General features: G+C 40.0%; 1 protein-coding gene across 3 annotated transcripts in view; it reads left to right on the top strand.

The window, feature by feature from the left end:
• LOC115314722 overlaps positions 1 to 9727 on the top strand; it is a 33369-nt gene extending 23642 nt beyond the window's left edge. For 2 of the 3 annotated variants that reach the window (XM_040207022.3, XM_040207011.3), the window contains 2 exons: positions 8945 to 8973; positions 9069 to 9727. In XM_040207022.3, the coding sequence (XP_040062956.1) occupies positions 8945 to 8973; positions 9069 to 9304 (265 nt within the window). In that variant the 3' untranslated portion in view covers positions 9305 to 9727. The remainder of the gene's footprint in view (positions 1 to 8944; positions 8974 to 9068) is intronic. The other variant, XM_040207016.3, reaches the window with a different exon arrangement.
• The last annotated feature ends 8839 nt before the right edge of the window (positions 9728 to 18566 follow it).

The following is an 18566-nucleotide window of genomic DNA, read 5'->3' as shown; positions in this document are numbered from 1 at the left end:
CTTTCCTTACTTGTGAATCAGTTGCACTGCATATCTTAACTTCCATGTATGAACTCTACTTACTAGTTTTTTATAGACCACACTCCAAAAGTGTTGTCGATTTTCTCACCTAGTTACGAAATTGTCTACAATTTTTGCCAGAAAATACGACCCTTTGCTTGACAGGAGATATTAAAATATATCTCATGAAACCCTCGAAGTCACTCGTCTGCGAGTACCTTACGTTATTATCGGACTACGGTGCCGAGCCCACCATTCTCGGCCCAACCAGAGGGGAATTTCTTAGCGGCAAACTTGTTAGCTCGACAACACAACCTCAACAACACAATCGGCAATTATAACTGAAAAGCTATCGGACCACTTTTTTGTGGCGTGCCATTTAGAATTTCCTGGCAAGGCTCCTATTAATTCGAGAACTGACAATACGTCGAGTTGAAATAATTCACCACAATACTTTCGACAGCTTCATATCTAATTACGACTCGGGTGCATTTCAAGACTTTTTTTAGCCCAACCGAAATCGATAACTCCTTTGTTGATATCTTTACTCGGTTCTCGGAGGCATCAAAACAAGTTATTTACTTAAAAAAGAGAAATACAAGTCTACGATGGTTGAATAATGATATATAGTCCGCCATCAAACTTAAAGAGATAGCTTGGAGACGTTGCCGTCGGTCTCCGCGGAACCGAAGCCTACAAGCTGAATTTAGGTCCATACGCAACAGAGTGAATGCGCTTATTCGTTCCGCTAAACGAACTTATTTTTAAAAACAATTTTCAGACCATTGAAATAACTCGGCTAAAACTTGGTCACTTGCTTAAGGAATTGCGAGGTATCTCACCGCATGTGTAAGGCAGTCTTGTGGATGATGCTTTTAGACATGATTCACTTGTGACTGCCAATATCTTTAATAAGTTCTTCGCATCTTTTTGCGTTACACAACAGTAGTTTTCGTTCTCTTTCTTACTCAAACTCTGCTCCTGCTTTTCTTCCTCAGATGACTGGAGGCAATTTAGAACTCATTATACAATGCCTCAAAACTAACAAGTCTCCAGGAATCGACGGAATACGACTAAGTGACATACGAAGAAATTTATGTTATCATGAAAGCACACTTATTCTATTCAATACAATTCTTGAAATCGGTTTCATACATAATGAGTTAAAAATCGCCGTCTCAAACCCCTGTTCGAGGGAGGCCAGAGAAATAGGGTCGAGAACTATCGCCCAATATCTATTTGCCATGCCTTGTCCAGGTACTAGAGAAATTTATCTATAATGCAGTGTCCTCATTCCTTGAAAAACACAAGCTTATGTATCCAAATCAATACGGTTTTATTGCTGGACGAGGCACGCAATCCACTTCTGGAATCACTATCTGACGAGCTAATTTTCAGCTTCGAACATAACTTGTTTACCGGTGCCTGCTTTCTAGACGTTTCCAAGGCTTTTGATATAGTTAACCATCTCATTTTACAGCACAAGCTTTCAGCTTTGGGTTTTCCGGGCCCCTTCTTATTACTGCTAAAAAAAGACTTACATGAACGTTCACAACTGGTGCCTTTAAATGGTGTATATAGCAGCAACCTCCCATTAAAGGCCGGCGTTGCACAAGGCTCCATACGTTCATCACTCTTATTCAACATCTATGTTAATAATCTAGTGCAGTTACCAACTGTATTCTGTAGAAATACGCCGATGATACCCTTTGTGATGGGAATGGATAAGGAAGGAACTCAGAATTCCGGAGCGGTGGTTGTAAGAAGAAAGATGTTATTTACAGAGTAAGAATCAAAAATAAAAGTGAGATAGAATAGGGAAACAAGTTAAGAGAGTCATCAAAATATGTACAAAGTTCAGTCCGCCGACTTCGCTTACGGCCCACACGATGTTATTGCCGAGAAGACGCCTCGTTGTCGTAACGTTGGTTCAGGAGCCTGGCACTCTGGGTCGGCCCATGCGTAGGGTTGCTGGCTGCAGCTTGGCTAACGGCGGCGGTCCTCGGTGTGCAGGTTCAAAGTCCCCACGGGCCTGTTGGCGCCCGTCCGAAATCTTCCTAGACTGCCGGGACCGCTGGTGTTGAGCCGGGTGCCGATGCCCAACCGCCTTTTTCGAGCGCCTCGAGCGTGTGTCCCGTTCACTCTCCTCGTGTTGTCCTCCTCTTCTTTTTTCTTATTCTCATTCCCTGATATGGTCTTGCAGTCTTCTTCATCTTTGATTATTCATGTGTTGACAGCGTTCATCTGCGTTGTCTTCCTCGTCGTTTGTTCAGCCCATATCATCACACCCTTGTACTGACTCGTCATCTTTCATACCCAGAAGCACTGAAGATGCTTCAACATTCTTGTAATGAGCTGATGAACTGGTTTAATCAAAATCTAATTGCTATAAATGTATCTGAAACAAAGCTTGTATGCTTCCACAATCATTTGAAAGTTGTTTCGCTAAACATTTCACTTTTTCTACAAACATCTATTGTTTCTCGTGCCATTGTGATACAGTTTTATATTCTGACAGTGTAAAATATCTTGGCATTCTCTTTGACTCTGATCTGTCATGGAATTCACATCTCACTCAAATTTGTGCTAAACTGAGAAGTGTCTCCTGTTTGCTCTATAACATCAAAACATTCATGCACCTCGGTTTGCGCAAGCGCATAGCTTATTCATTAGCCTACACCAATTTGCGCTTTGGCATAACTGTATTTGTCAAATGCTCGAGATTATGGCACAAAAAAGAAGTGAACGATATTTTAAAAGGAATTTTGAGAAACGTGTGCTATGGCATGAGTTTTTCTAATTTAGATTTATTTCAAACTTTATCAATGCCGAACTTGCAATCTTTGTTCCTAGAGACAGTAGCGCTCTATTACAACCGGAAGGATGACTTTAAATCTACTTACCCCGTCACGCGGCAATTGCGGAAAGTTCCACGCTACGTCGTTCCAACATGTTGTACGCGGTATGGGAAAAACATGCGTTCATTTTATGTCCCTCACATTTTCAATGAGTTACTACCAAGTCTCTCGAACCTTACTTAAAAAAAAACTTAAAAAAGTACTACGCAATCTCTTTCTCGACGAAGAAATTATGTGTTCATTAACCTATTCATTGTTTTGTAATTTTGTATTGCTTCGCGCAGAATTGTTTTTTCGTGCATAAATAATTGTTCTCATTTATTTGTATATGAGTGGCACACCCTGTCTTCATGATTGAGGAATAACTACTCTAGATCCTGTGCAATACACGTTTTTGCTCATTTTCTAATATTGTTTATTAATCTGCTGGACAAGAACTTGATCGCTTGAAATTCGACTTTTGGTGAAGTGTGATTCTGAGCTGGTGCTACTTGTTGTCATGTATTTTTTACTTTTTCCTATTACTTTCTGGAACTTTCCTGTGAACACTATAACTTTTAGGTTCAGTCCCACAAGCACTTGTTGGCTTAAACGAACCTGACTTCTGCTCTTTCGAACTGCCTCAGCGTAAATAAATTATTATTACTATTATTATTATTATTATTATTCCTTTTGTCGCTGTCTGTTGACAGTTACGACTTTTCCTTCTACTTTTCTTTTCCTTGATATGTTGTCCCAACGTCGTGTTTCCATTTCAGTGTAATTCTGCTGAAATTGTTTAGTTTTTACTCACTTTTTTTTTGCTATGATTAGCGACATTTCTGCTTGTCGCTGATTATACTTTCATTTCCATTGGTCTAATAGTTCTGATGACATTTATGTATAGCTTTCTGTCCTGAAAATGTTTTCCTTTGATTCATCGTGTATTTTTTTTTCTACTTTTTTCATTTTCGCCGATATTATTTTTTTATTTTTTTTAGGGCGTCATCACACAAGCCTTTAGCTGGCTTTGATGTGCCCATACATATAACATTGCATTTCTGATGGGCAAATAAAATTATTATTATTATTATTATTATAATAAAACGGTCGCATATAGCAGAGACTTTCTACCCTGTGATAACTTGTTTGGCTCTCTCGAGTTAACTTGTTTTCATTCACTATTTCTCCAAACTGTTATCTGGCGACACTTCTGGGGAAGTGTCTCTAAGCTTCCCCATTTTTAAGCTACATACAAACACGACCAAAACACCAACTCTGACCTTTCGCCCGTACTCTGATGAAACATTGAAATGTGTGTGTGTGTTTTTTTTTCTGTGCACGTGATGGGAGTCCGTGCGAATATCCGGCCTGCCGCACCAAATGCTGGATCTGGTCCCACAAGCCTCTACTGCTTTGACCAGACTCGACACTCAAGTGGTTATATTTGCAATGTTGAACAAAAATTTATTATTAAAATTATTATTATTATTATTATATCACGATCAATATTATACCACGATCAATATACATAAAACTAAGCTTGTTTGCTTTCATAACCCACTTAAACTTATAACTACCGATTATCAACTTTATATCCATGCCTCTCGGTGAACACCTTGCAATTGTTGTCCTGTGTCTTATGTGGATCATGTTAACTATATAGGAATACAAATTGAGAGTGACTTGTCGTGAAAAGCCCATTTATCACAACTTTGTAGAAAACTGCGAAAAGTATTCTGTTCGCTGTTTAATACCAAATCTCTAATACGCCTTTCAACCAAAAAGACAATAACTCACGCTTTAGCATACAGTGTATTACGCTACGGGATAACTATTTTTGGTCACAGTCCAGGACTATGGGGCAAAAAAATTGACTCAGTTTTGAAAGGAATATTTAAAAGCATAATGAACGGTGCAATGTCACAAACTGAAGTAATGCTAACATGCTTCGGTTTGCCTTTTTTTGATCCTTTACTTGTACACACGGTAGTTCTAAAATACTTCTGGAGTGATGCTTTTAAGATACCTCGTGTCCTATGTAGACCTCTTTTCGGTGTGTTGAGCGGTTTGAAGTGCCTTTCGTAGAAACAAAGTACGGAAAAAGAGTGCGAAATTTTTGCGTTCCATTTATTTTCAACAATTTACCCGATGATATCTAGGCTGTGGACTCTTTACAAAAATTGAAAGAATCACTTCAAGGTATTGGGGAGAAGTTGTGACTGTATATTTCTGTGTGCATATGTTGGAATCACCATCATCACCTAAATTGTTCTGCATCTGTAGTTGAGTTTGAGTTTTGAACTTCTTGTTTGTGGGGACTCTTTCAAGCATGAAGTGTAGGGTGCTGTCCCACAAGCCGCTTCTGGCTTTGACAGGCCCATGTATCTGCCTTGTTAAATGCGTGTTCAAAGAAAATTATTTTTAATATTATTATTATTATTATTATTTATTTTGTGAGCTCCGTTAATGTGCCACCTGATTATGTGGAGTTTTCGCCACCTGGAACTCCGTTCCACTCTGAGTCTGCTTTTTTTCCTTCTGTATAAGGGACTGAGTTCTATCTATTTAGGCGATTCAAGTCGGCTGGTGTTGACGGCCTCACAGTTCGTGACTTGAGTCAAAACTACAATAGTTTAACAGGAATATTCTTCCTGTTTTTATAAATAACATTATAAAAACTGGTAATCTCCCTGATGATTTAAACATAGCCTTAGTTGTTCCTCTTCCTAAAGTGGAAAATCCTATTGTACTGGCCAATCTCAATACTATTTTGCATTTCACGGATCTTAAAAAGCATATCTTTGTTGTTATGTTCGGTTTTCTTGAGAAATACTACATAATCTCGCCAAATCAGTGTGGGTTTGTTGCCGGTCGGGGTACCAATAATCCCCCGAAGTTCGTTTTAAGAGGCTTCTTCGTTCCCTTTTCTAATCAGCACATTATTTAATCCTCGGAATCCTCGAACCCCGTTGACTGCCAACTGGCGCCAGGTGTATATATATAATGGATTCCTGCGACATTTTTTTTTGTTTTTAGGCATTGAAAAAATGTATTAGAGATGAAGAGTACAAGATACTGAGAAATGTAATTAAGGTATAGAAGCAAATATTTTCGATTAAATGTATTTGCAAGATTCTAAAGGACTACCAAAAGTATTTGAAATATAGTATCATGAGTAGAGAATTTGAGATAGGTACAAGTATGCTTTATATATCGCAAGGCATCAATCACTAGATATAATTTTGTTTAGATGTACGTATGTACAGCACGTGCACTAACACTTCGAACCCACTTCACACGGTAGACAAAAATCGGTTTCTCGACGTGTCGCGCTACAATTTACTTCGGGGGTAAGTCAAGTTGGTGGAAGCCTGGAGTGAAAGATATAAATAAATGACCTTACTTCGTTCCAAAAATAAAAATAAATAACTAAATCTTGCCTTGGGCAATCTGGGGCCGCATTTGCAGACGATATTCATTACCGTGCTTGCTCAGTTGCGTTTGCCGCCGACAGATGTCGGAAGCGTCGATGGCAAGCCTGGCGCGCCGGCGCGGAGCTTAGCCAACGGTATTTTAAAATGTTTCACTCTGCCGGCACACGTCCTTTTAATGTATAAATAAAAATTGCAATAAAATTTTATTTATAAAATTGAATTAGAAAACAGCAATCTAAATCCCTCAGTGCCCTCCCTTTTTTCTACGGAGGTAACGTACCGGATAAGGTTCTAATACAATCTGGCAGCATTTGCAGACGATGCCCTGACCGTGAATTGCATTTTCTGCCGTCAGATGGCGCAGCGTGAACCGCGAAGCCTTACGCTGAGCCATATGTTGGCAGGATATACAACTCATTGTCAGGATATCGTCTGCGAATGCTGCGAGATTACCAGAAATATATATATTTTTTAACAAGGTAAGTACATTCGCTCATTTTTTTCACCCCGAGCTTCCACCACCTAGACGCACCACTGTACTAAATCGCCGTGTGATACGTTAAGAAACCGATTTTTGCGGACCGCCTCAAGTGAGTTCGAAGCGTTAGTGTCCATGATGTATATCACGGCCTCTCCAACGTTCTGGTCTTCACCATTATGCGATGCATCGCTAAATGCTTTTAATTTATAGTAAACGAAAAATAAATATCACGCAGCAATTGAAAATCGCACGGGTTGAAAACTTCCACATTAAGATTGAGGCTTTTTCCCAGAGCACATACAGGCACTTGCATGCTGGTTTGCGTGTCAAAATAACCTCACATACATGTTGTTTTTGAGTATTGAAGATAACCTGTCACGGTCACCTCGTCATGAGCCTTCCACCTAGCGACAAAACAGACTGGCACGTGCGATTTCCAGAATCAGACCTGTACGTAATCGGTTACCATTAACGAAATTGCCTGTAATCCCTTAGATTTATCAGTAATTTCGTAACGGAATAATCAAATACTGTAAAAAGTAAATGTAATTTCCCTACTTTTTACGAAAATGTATGATTCCAATCTGTTACATGTTGGTTTTCCTTCAGCGCAAAAAGAGGGAACTTTGAATTCTGACCAAAACAAAAATCATTAAACTCTTCTTTTTTTTTGTAAGAGTAAGTTTTACTGGAATTACACTGTCACCTGCACTTACAAAACGCAAGGCCTGGCATTATTCAGGCGCTCAAAGCCTTTCTTCACGTGACCTAAAACCCTAATTCAATTTTTTTTTGTGATTTGGTTTTTTGCAAATTGTAATTTGTCAGCTTACTCGCCCACAACAAAGGGGAAAGCACACTGATACAAAGAACCGGACTCCCCGTGCAAACAATATTAGGCAAACTCCCGAAGTGAAACTGTTTAATTTTAAGGAAAAAAAAGATAACGGTAAAAATGAATACGACCTGATGCAGCGGATCTGTGCCACATTTGTTTTTTTCTTTTTTCTGCCCCTTAAATTTTTTTTATTCCTGCTGTACGAGAGAGAGATTACTTTTTTGTATCAACATCAGAGACGATTGTAATCTACGCTGGGGACAAAAGTGATATTTGTGGGAGCCGTACCTAGGTCACAGCGTCTGAATAGGCCAGCAGGGTCCAGTTGACGCTTTGGGTGTCGAAATGGGAAGGACGGGCCGTGCGAGCGCGTGGTATTTTAGCCACTCAATGTCGAACTTAGTCGCGCGTCCAGGTGCTAGCACCTATTTAGAAAAGGTGGTCTGAAAAGGTGTTCAGCGCGGCGGACGACATCTTCACATAGAAACGAGGCAAGATGTCCGATTAGACTTTTGAGAGCCAGATGTTGCTCAGTGTCGCAAAAGTGTGAGTGGCGGTAACAATAAACCTTCCCATAACACTCGTGTTTTCTGTTGTATCCTAGGACAGTAAGGGTGAAAGTAACGCTGCGAAATTGACGGATTACTTTTTGAAGTTACGGTCACTTACATTTATGAAAGTGTAATTGTAAGTGTAATTTGTTGCAGTTTAGTCATGGGTAATTGTAAACGTAACTCCTTACTTTTCTAGTAACGTGTACAACTCTGCCCAGATTGAACTTATAGACATTTTCCATAAGGGCACTGCCATCTTGAATGTCGTCACTTCCAGTATGGGCAAAAGCATTGCTTTGTACTGTATTTTCCGGGCTATAGTCCGCGGTGTATATATGTTCAAAAGTTGAAATTTTAGGCTGTGCGAACAATTCACGCTTGCGGTAGGACTTTTGTTTTTCAAGATTGTTCATTATGACGAGACGTGACAGATTTCGTGAATAGAAGGGCATGTTAATGATGATTTATGTATAATACAAGCTTCTTTATGAGCTAAGAAAGCAGACATTTGTCAAGATTTTCGTGTCGACTAAGCACCAGCTGCGGACTATGCACCGAGTGCGGACTATATAAGCAAAAACTTTTCTTTTTGACCCCAAATTTACCTCTGCGGACTACACACCGGGTGCGGACTATAGCCCGGAAAATACGGTAATCGCCACGCCAATAGAATACAAGAGGTATATAATCGTAACCGTCACCCATTCTCATTTTGCCTCCCCTCTATTGTTTTTTTACTATTTGTAGACTCTAATGTTCTATTATTTTTCGTCGCCCATACCGGATATGCCTACCAGGTGGATGGGGACGAGAGGAAACGAAAAAGGTCTGTATTAACCCTGTTGTTGGCTTTTCCGAACGAGGGCCACGTGTGGAATTCGGTATACACCTGCTATTATTAATTGACTTTGTCCTACCTAGAAGTCAAGGCTTGCTGTCCTCCCCCCAGCGTCGTCACTATACGTGGATCTGCGCAGCACGGCCTACCTTGCCTCAGCATGGTCGAAAGCGCATATAGGAGCGTCTGCACAACGACCGGGACTCTAAAACACGTCGAGGCCAAGATGAACGGCTCTGCCGCTTTGTGGCGTCTCTCGTCCAGCTTCGGCGTGTTTGCCGCCTGGAATCAGTCGAGAGAACTAACAATGACGTCATGAGAGGCCTTGCCTTCTAGGTGGTAGCATTGGTTAAGACGCCTCTGGCCGAAACGTTTGATAGGCACTTGCAAGCACATTTTGCTGTGAATATAGCGACTTTTTTATTTATCGTTTCTGATTCTATATTTATGATTTATGTAATACATTTTTGTTCGAGAAAGAGGTTTCATTTTTGAATAAACCTCAAATAGAATGACTATAAGAAAAGCCGCGATGCCCTCACCTCACGAATTTCGAAAAATAAAGTAGTGTAATATGATAAATAAAAGCTAAAATTGCGAATAATATTAGCATGTTAACTGTCTTTTTTTTATCTGATTTAAAAAAGATCTCATTGACTGCAAATGTTCTTTTTTTTCAATTCTGATTTAAGAATTTAGGAAGGATATAGTAACCAAACTAAAGGCGTCATACTGTATTTAAACGAAGGTAAATAAAAGAATAGATTGCATGGTCCTGTTTTGTTGTCTATAGACTGTTCCAGTGTTTACAAAAGTCATAGTCCACACGTGCTAAATCACAGTTTGGCCAGCGCTCTCTCGCAATTGCGACCAGCCAGAAAGTCCGCGTGCATAACACGCAAACACATACGCTTTTATGGAAAGCTGTATACGCTGCCAGAGAACGTGTTTCGTATTGATGAACTCCAGAAAGCTACAAGCGGAACCAGAACAAGTTGATTTGTTTGAAATTTAAAAAAAAAGCGAAGATCGCTATTTTTACCTAAATGTATTAATTGCATATCCTCATCTTGAAAACATAGAGTTAGGCAAATATATGTACCCACGTCATGTGACGTCAGGAAATGTGATGGCGTGGCCTCGCGTAACGTGACCACATCGAGTGACCTCAAGTTAAATGAACGTAATATTTAGCAGTAAAGTATGATTAAGATATTTGACTGATTCGCTCAAAAACGTAATCGTGACGACACTTACGAATGATACGCCGAAATTTTATTTTGTATTTTCTGAATAGATTACGTATAATAAATTTACACTGAGCTGAAGATGTATACAAGCAACTTGAGCATATGTTATTCCACCTTACCGTATAGTGTTTTATATTGAAATTTTTGAATAGGAGCAGTTTTTATTGCGTTGATAATAAAACCTAAATTGCTACTTTTTAATTTTACTTTTTCGTAAGCTTTCTTGTAACTAATACAAAATGTTGGCTGCTTTTAAGCCTAAAGATTTGCGAAGTGTTTTAACTAAATCATGATAGCACGGCCAGTTATTTTTACTAAAGATTGTGTCTCTCAGAGGGAACTGACCTCCACTGACCCCCTCCAGTGTTCCGATAACCTATAAACTGCGCTAGCAAACTAGTCTTGGTTAGATGGGTTATAGTTGGTATATATGTACACGCGAGTTGCTGCAAATCCTTTGTCATCTCACTGGCGTATGGTGTTCAGGGTACGATGCACATTATGATTCCCTATTTTCGATTTGCATGATTAATATTTCTTTTTGGCGTCTTATCGGTTTTGTGGTCAATTTCTTCACTGTCTTCTTTGTCCTCCACCTGGTAGCTTTTTTTCTTTTTTTTTCTGAGAAGTATTGCCAATTCTTTCATTTGTATGGAGGGCCCGTCTGCAACGTTGGAGCGCAAAATAGACAAGAATCCATAATCTCAACTAGCAGCTTAAGTTGATGCAACTGGAGGGGTGATGAAAAGTATGTGAACTTTTCATCACCCCACCAGTTGCATCAACCGCAGCCTACATCAACTCTTCTGCAGCCTACATCAATTACATCAACTCTTGATGTGAAGAAATAGAGTACTGAAGTATTGATTGATGTATTTCTAGTAATGACAGATTGCTTGTTCTCATAATTGCAGATATGTATTTCAATATCAGTGTTGGACAAGATACTCGACAAAAGTGTATAAGTTAACCACACTAAATACCTGCTTCATAAAGTATCTGAAGTACTACTCAAGTTACTTTCCCTGCAAAATATCTTGAGTAGTGTACAGATACTTAGTAGCCTAAATTAATTACTTTTTGAGATACTTCTGCATTGCGTAATATCGACTCAGTGAGTGCTATGTTTGCAAACAAAACAAGCAAAAAAAAAAGAAAATCGCACTGCTCTTTTATGCAGTCTCAGCACAATAAGTGGGACCAAACTGGTAAATGTTACAAAACGAAGAAAATCACAGCTTGTGGTGGCATTATGCGCACCTTGCACGGATAGATTTACTAAGCGCCGAAGTCGACATACGTATATCCGTACTTCGTTTTAAGCAGCTCCTTCGTTCCCTTTTCTAATCCGCGCATTATTTTATTCTAGGAATCCTCGAACCCCGTTCTCTGCCAAGTGGTGCAAGGTATTTCTAAAGTGGTGGATTCCCGCAACAATTTTTTTTTCAAACCTTGAAAAATGTATTTTTATAAAGAGTAGAAGATACGGATAAATGTAATTAAGGTTGAGTAGCAAATACTTTCAATCAATTGTATTTGCAATATTCCAAATGACTACCAAAAGTATTTGGAATACACTATCGTGAGTAGAGAATTTGAGACAGGTACAAGTATGATTTATATATAGCAAGACATCTATCACTGGTTACAATTTTGTTCAGATGTACGTATGTACAGCATGTACACTAACACTTTGAACCCACTTTAGACATTCATAAAAAATCGGTTTATCGACTTTTCACGCTACGATTTACATTGGGGGTGGGGCTGGGTGGTGGAAGCTTAATGTGAAAATTTTCATCATAATACATTACCTCGTTCAAAAAAAGAAAAGATCCTTGTCTTGGGCAAGCTGTGGCAGCATTTGCAGACGATGTCCTTACCGTACTTGCTTAGTTGTATTTGTCGCCGACAGATGACGGAAGCATCGATGGCGCTCTGGGCGCGTCGGCGCGGAGCTCAGCAGATGATATTCTGAACGTTTTACTATGTCGGCGCACGTCTTTTTAATGTACAAATCAGAAAGTGGAATGATTTGTATTAGTAAGATTGAATTAAAAAACAGCAATTTAAATCTCCCAGGGCTCCCCATTTTTTCTATGGAGATAATCGGATGAGGTTCTAATACAATCTGGCAGCATTCACAGACGATGCCCTGACCATGAATCGCATTTGCTGCCGTCAGATGGTGCAACGTGAGACACGAGGTGTCACGCTGAGCCATTTGTTGGCAGCATATATAACTCACGGTCGGGACATCGTCTGCGAATGCTATTCACTCATATTTTCACTCCAAGCTTTCACTACCTAGCCGCACCTCTGTCGCAAATCGCAGTGCGAGACGTTGAGAAACCGATTTTTGCGGACCACCTCAAGTGGGTTCGGAGCGTTAGTGTACATGCTGTATACCACGACTTCTCCAACATTCTGGTGTTCACCATTATGTGATGCATCGCTAGATGCCTTTAATGTATAGTAAACTAAAATGATAAATATCATGCAGCAATTCAAAAATCGCGCGGGTTGAAAACTTCCACCTGAAGATTGAGGCTTTGCCCAGAGCACATGCAGGCGCTGCATGCTGGTTATTATTTATTATTTAATACACACAAAAAACTAACACATGTTATTTTTTTGTGTGTATAACCTGTCACGTGGCCTCATTATGAGCGTTGCAACTAACGACAAAACAGACTGGCAGGTGCGATTTCTAGAATCAGACGTGTACGTAATTTGTTACAATTAACGAAATTGCTTGTAATCCGTTTTCCGTTCCAGTAATCCCTTACGTAATCCTTTACGAAATTACAGTTATCAGTGATTTCGTAAGGGAATAATTACATATTTTAAGATGTAAATATAATTTTCTTACTTTTTACGCAATGGAATGACTGTAATCCGTTACATTTTGTTTTTTCTTCAGAGGAAAAAGCGGGAACTTTGAATACCGACAAAAAATCATTAAGCTCTTTTTTTTTTGTAAGGGCAGTGCCAGTGCAATCCCAGTAAGTTACGGCCACTTACATTTGTGGAAGGGTAATTGTAAGTGTAATTAATTGCTGTTAAGCCATGGGTAATTGTAGACGAAACTCTTTACTTTTTTAGTAACGTGTACAACTCTGCCCAAAATGAACTTAAAAATATTTTCCATAAGGGCGCCGCCATCTTGAATGTCGTCACTTACAGTATGAGCGAAAACATTGCTTTGAACCGTATTTTCTGGGCTCTAGTCCTCGGATTATACATGTTTAAAAGTTGAAATTTTAGGCTCTGCGGACTATCTACTCGTGCGAACTTTGTAGGACTTTTGTCTTTCAAGATCGTTCATTATGACGAGACGTGACGGAAATTGTGAATAAAAGGGTATACGTTAATGATGATTTATGTATAATACAAGTTTTTTTTTGTGAGGTAAGGAAGCAGACATTTTTCAAGGTGTGCCGTGTATGAGAATATTTCCGCGTCGACTAAGCACCAGGTGTGGAGTTTGTACGGCGTGCAGACTATGCACCGGGTGCGGACTATATCAGCAAAATCTTTTATTTTTGACCCCAAATTTGTCCTTGCGGACTATAGACCGGGTGCGGACTATAGCCCGAAACATACGGTTATCGCCACGCCAATAGAATACATTCGGCATATAAGCGTAAACGTCACCCGTTTTCGTTTTGCCTCCCCTCCATTGTTTTTTACTATTTGCAGACTCAAACGTTTTATTATTTTTCGTCGTCCACACCGGGTATGCCTACCAGATGGTTTTGGACGAGGGCAAACGAAAAAGTTCTATAACCCTGTTATTGGCTTTTCTAAATGAAGGCCACGTGCGGCAATCGTTATACACCTGCTGTTATGGGTTGACTCTATCCTACTTAAAAGTCAATGCTTAGGCTTTCCCCCTCCTTCCCGCCCCTTCCCCCTCAAAGCGTCGTCACTATATGTGGATCCACGCAGCAGGGCCTAGCTTGCCTCAGCATGGTTGACGGCGCGTGCAGGAGCGTCTGCACAACGCTAAAACGCGCCGAAGCCTAGATGAACGGCCCTGCCACTTTGCAGCATCACTCGTTCAGCTTCGGCTTGATGGCCACCTGGGATCAGTCGAGAGAACTAACAATGACGTCATGAGAAGCCTTGTCTTCTAGTTGGTAGCATCGGTTAAGACACCAATGGCCAAAACGTCTGATAGGCACTTGCAAGCACATTTTGCTGCGCATACCATGACTTGTTCTTTTTTCTTACCGTTTCTTACCAATGCAAATGACACAGCATATTCTACTGGCACAAAATGGCGACGTACACTTCAAACCTCTGCTGTGCGCCGCCATTCGCTTCCTAGATGCTGCGCCGTCACGCAGTTGGCGTTTCAAAGAATGTCTCTACTTGTAGGGACTTAAACCGGGACCACAACCGACACTACGATCCGAGTGAGCAAATGAAACAGCGCCAAAAGTGCGTCATCATAGCGCGCCGTCTTCGAAGGTTCGCTATTACGTTTACGCGACCACTCAGGCGAATTAGAGGCAATGAAATTTAGAAGAAAGACAAACCGAATTAAGAGGAATCAAAGGGAATTAGGTATACCATGTGTATGTCTATCTTTAATCATCGGCTCTTGGGCTTTCGCCTTCAAGTCGTCTTAGGGATAACTTAAGAGACTCTGTGCATGTTTTGTTTTACCCGAAATCACTAAGTAACGGTATAGATAATTTGGGTCCTTTACTTTCAGGTAAATCCCGATATATCTCAATATTTACACCCCAACATATTTCCTGAAAGTTAGCTTTAAATCGTTTTTTTTTCTAATTCGGAGATTGAATCCTACCATTTTGCAAATTAATGTGCCCCTAAAATGTTTTTTAGGAAGCAAGGAGTTGGTAGAAACAAATTCGGTAGCTCCAGACCTCTGACACGACCCTAGGTTTTTCTGACCTCACTGAGCTTCAACAACATATATTGATCCCCAAAATGTCGTATTTACATCTATTGTGAAGATTTTCTTTGCCCTTACTTTATTTCATTTTAAACCAGCGCAAAATAAAGAACGGTGAGAAAATACTGAAAGCACTTTTTCGAAGAATGCAGCAGGTATTTTGTTCCTATTGAACTGAAGTGATATTGTTGTGCATTGAAAATGTACGCGTAAACTGTGATGCTTAGAGAAGGTTGTCTAAATTCAGGTATGTCGAAATACTGTACAGGACAAGGATGGAGAGAGAGAGAGAGAGAGGTGCTGCGCATGTAGAGGATGTAAGAAACAAGGATTAAGAAAAATTCAAAAGCCCCAGTCAGCGCTACACCTTGGTTCACATGTTTCAATGCTATGTTGTTTACTTTAGTCACATAACTGTGAAAAAAACCTTTATTAATCCGATAATTGCTTTTTATTGTTAATTATATTTATATCCTTTTAATTAACCTCAAATTTTTAAATTTCCGAATAATAATCTGAGAAACGCGATATACTGATTGCGTAAGAAACCCGCCAGTTGTGAAATTTAAGAATCTCATCTTTGAAAACATTTTTTTTTCTTCTGAGCAGTTTAACAATAATTAATTAGGAAAGGTACTCAACTGATATAAAGCTTACGGCTCTTTCTCAAGCAATCTGAGTGAAAAGTATGACGTTTCCTATTTTGATCTCAACGCGATATCTGGTCAATATTGTGCCTAGCGCAAATTCGAACGGAGCCCACAACAGCCTAAGCTGCTCCATGCTGAAACAGCTCCACAGCGTTCAGGGAGGAGGATCTACCATCAGCAGTGTCCTTGCGGCCTTCACGCAATTAAAATTCACCGTATGCAATTTTCCTTTCGTCTTATGGGCACTCCAGACCGCTAAAAGGCGTCTAAATTGCAAGATACAATAAAAAAAAAAAAACTGGGGTGTCACCGCACCTCAATAAAAAATATTGACATCTAGGTAAGTGTTCCACGATACTCCTACCAAGCGTCCAATTACGTTCGACTACAACATTAGTCGTACTAACAATGAGGATTTGAAATATCTTCTATGAAACGCCAGGGCATTGCAATGCCGACATAAACATGTTGACCCAAGATTTGCTCAAGAATATCCCTGTAGTGGCACATTACATTTCATGTTTTCACAGTTAGCTTCATCGTGCGTTTACCGACTTTTTTTTTAAATATTTATCGTGTAGTTAATGTATGCAACATCATTAACGTTAGTTTAGAAGAATATGCATATGTGAGGCATCAGTTATTAGGCTGTAAAACTATGGATTTAGCACAAACGTCTCCGAAAAAACGCGAAGAAAAGTGTCGACATTTCATCATGGAGGCTCTGTTACACTCAAATAAAAAGTAAGGTGTCCTAAAAGAATGGCTCTGAAGAACACGCGTTCCAAATTCAAAGGACCTACAATCCCGCAAAAATCACTTAAAAAGCGTCAAAAAAAAAAAAAAAAAAAAGAAAGCTTGTTGCATTTTTTAGCGCGAACTCAACATCAGAGAGAGAAAATGGGCAAGTGAGCAGTTAGGAAACATCATAATCTAAACCCTTAGACGCGGAGACATAACATAACGGACAAGACGATGCAACATCTTTTCCGTTATTTTATTAGTCCATATTTCAGGGCTTAGGTTATGATGTCACCATCAGTTTTTTTTTCCAAATTTTGCTTTAAAAAGGTATTTTCGGACATCATTCTTTACCGCTCAAGAGGGTGTCACAAGAGAACACCTCCCACCAGACTCGGAGATTTGATAATTCAGTCTATGAGATCTATAAAAAAAAATGATCTTAAAGAAAATCTCTGTGACGCTTGCTTGTTACAAAGACTTCTTCACAAATAAGTCGATATATTTTAGTTTCCGTTTGGTGAATGCTTTTGAAAAACATATTACGTTGTAACAAAAGCCATTTCCGCTTAAAATATCACTTTCAAGAGCGTACGTGCGTGCGGTCGGGAAAATACGAAGCTTTTAAGGCTGTCCTAGGTTAGTTGATCTGGGGTTCCTGAGCTCGTCGATGGCTTACGGATAATGCCGAACCCGAGAACTGCTTTAGCCCCGGAAACAGGTGCACGCCTTACCAGTTCTTTTTGTTTGTGGAACATCAAGCATAGACGAGAAGTCTATTAGTGTAGCTTGGCAGGCTCTCTCCCAGAATAGATCACTCGCTTAGTGCACTATGACGTTCATCGCTGCCTTCGTACTTGGAGCTTCATTTTTTCTTATTGAGTCGACCTCGGCAACTGAGAGTAAGTATCATTGTATCAACATCATTCAGAGCGATTCCTACCGATTCGAGATGTCTCGAAAGATATGCAACGTGGTGTGACAAGGACATTCAAAGTTGTGCACTAACAATTTTAAGTGTGACAAGGACGAGATGTGACACTGACAAACCCCACTTAGAACCATGCGAATTCAAACTTAAAGGTTGTGCAACGATTTTGAGGTTAAAATAATTCGCATCTTGTCTTTTTTTACGTCGTTTATCGTGTCTCGGAGGATAGAGAAAACATCTCCTTGATTAAAAAATGTCACGATTCCGCTGCATAATCGAAAAGTAAAAGTCGAGCTTTATCCCCCCCCTGCAGCCACGAGTGGCAACCGAAGGGACTACGGCGAGAAGATTACGTACCTCGCTCGGCTCTAAGCTGCAGCATAACGCCCGCGAATGACAGCAGAGAGAGGGAGAGAAGGCGTCCTTCGAGAGGGCAAAGGGGAACCTACATGGCACCCCTAATTACGTCACTAGGAGTGAGACCAGATGGGACCCTGAAGACTGAGTGAGTTGAGGAATGGCAGAAATGCCAATATTTATCCATTTTTTTTACACAACTAGGACACGCAGGTGAAATCGGTTTTCTGTTCTTTACTTTAGAAGTGTCAGAGGGCACAAATGTTTGACCGAAGTCCGGAAATCGTTGCACCCCCCGTTAACTCGCGTGACCTTATTGAAAAAGAGGGTTCAGTAGACAATCGGAGGTTTATCAATGCGCGTTTTGTAGCCTTTCATAATTTTCACGATAAAGCCCTACATGAACATAGAAGAGCCAAAATCAGTGAAACAGGCAAAAATATGTATTGTTAAAATGCAGTTAAATAGAAATAGGAAAATAAATGTGCCAGAGAACTGGACTAGAAAGGGGACACTAATAGAGCGTTTTGTTTGTCTCGCCTTTTTGTCCCGTTCTCTGGCGCTTTTATTTCGTACAAAAGCACCTCAAGCCCACGTCTTCATTCTAATCCATATAAATCAAACTGTGTCACAATGCATTTTCCCTCTTGATCCTTTAATATGATCGATCGAACGCATCTAATGATCGGCCAAAAAAGCTTTGAATATGAGCTTAAGAAGGAACT

The sequence above is a fragment of the Ixodes scapularis genome, unplaced genomic scaffold (assembly GCF_016920785.2).
Source record: "Ixodes scapularis isolate PalLabHiFi unplaced genomic scaffold, ASM1692078v2 PGA_scaffold3__209_contigs__length_174095766, whole genome shotgun sequence".
Taxonomy (NCBI): Eukaryota; Metazoa; Arthropoda; class Arachnida; order Ixodida; family Ixodidae; genus Ixodes; species Ixodes scapularis.
Note: the sequence above shows the minus strand (reverse complement) of the source record. Positions and strands in the feature narration are given on the sequence as shown.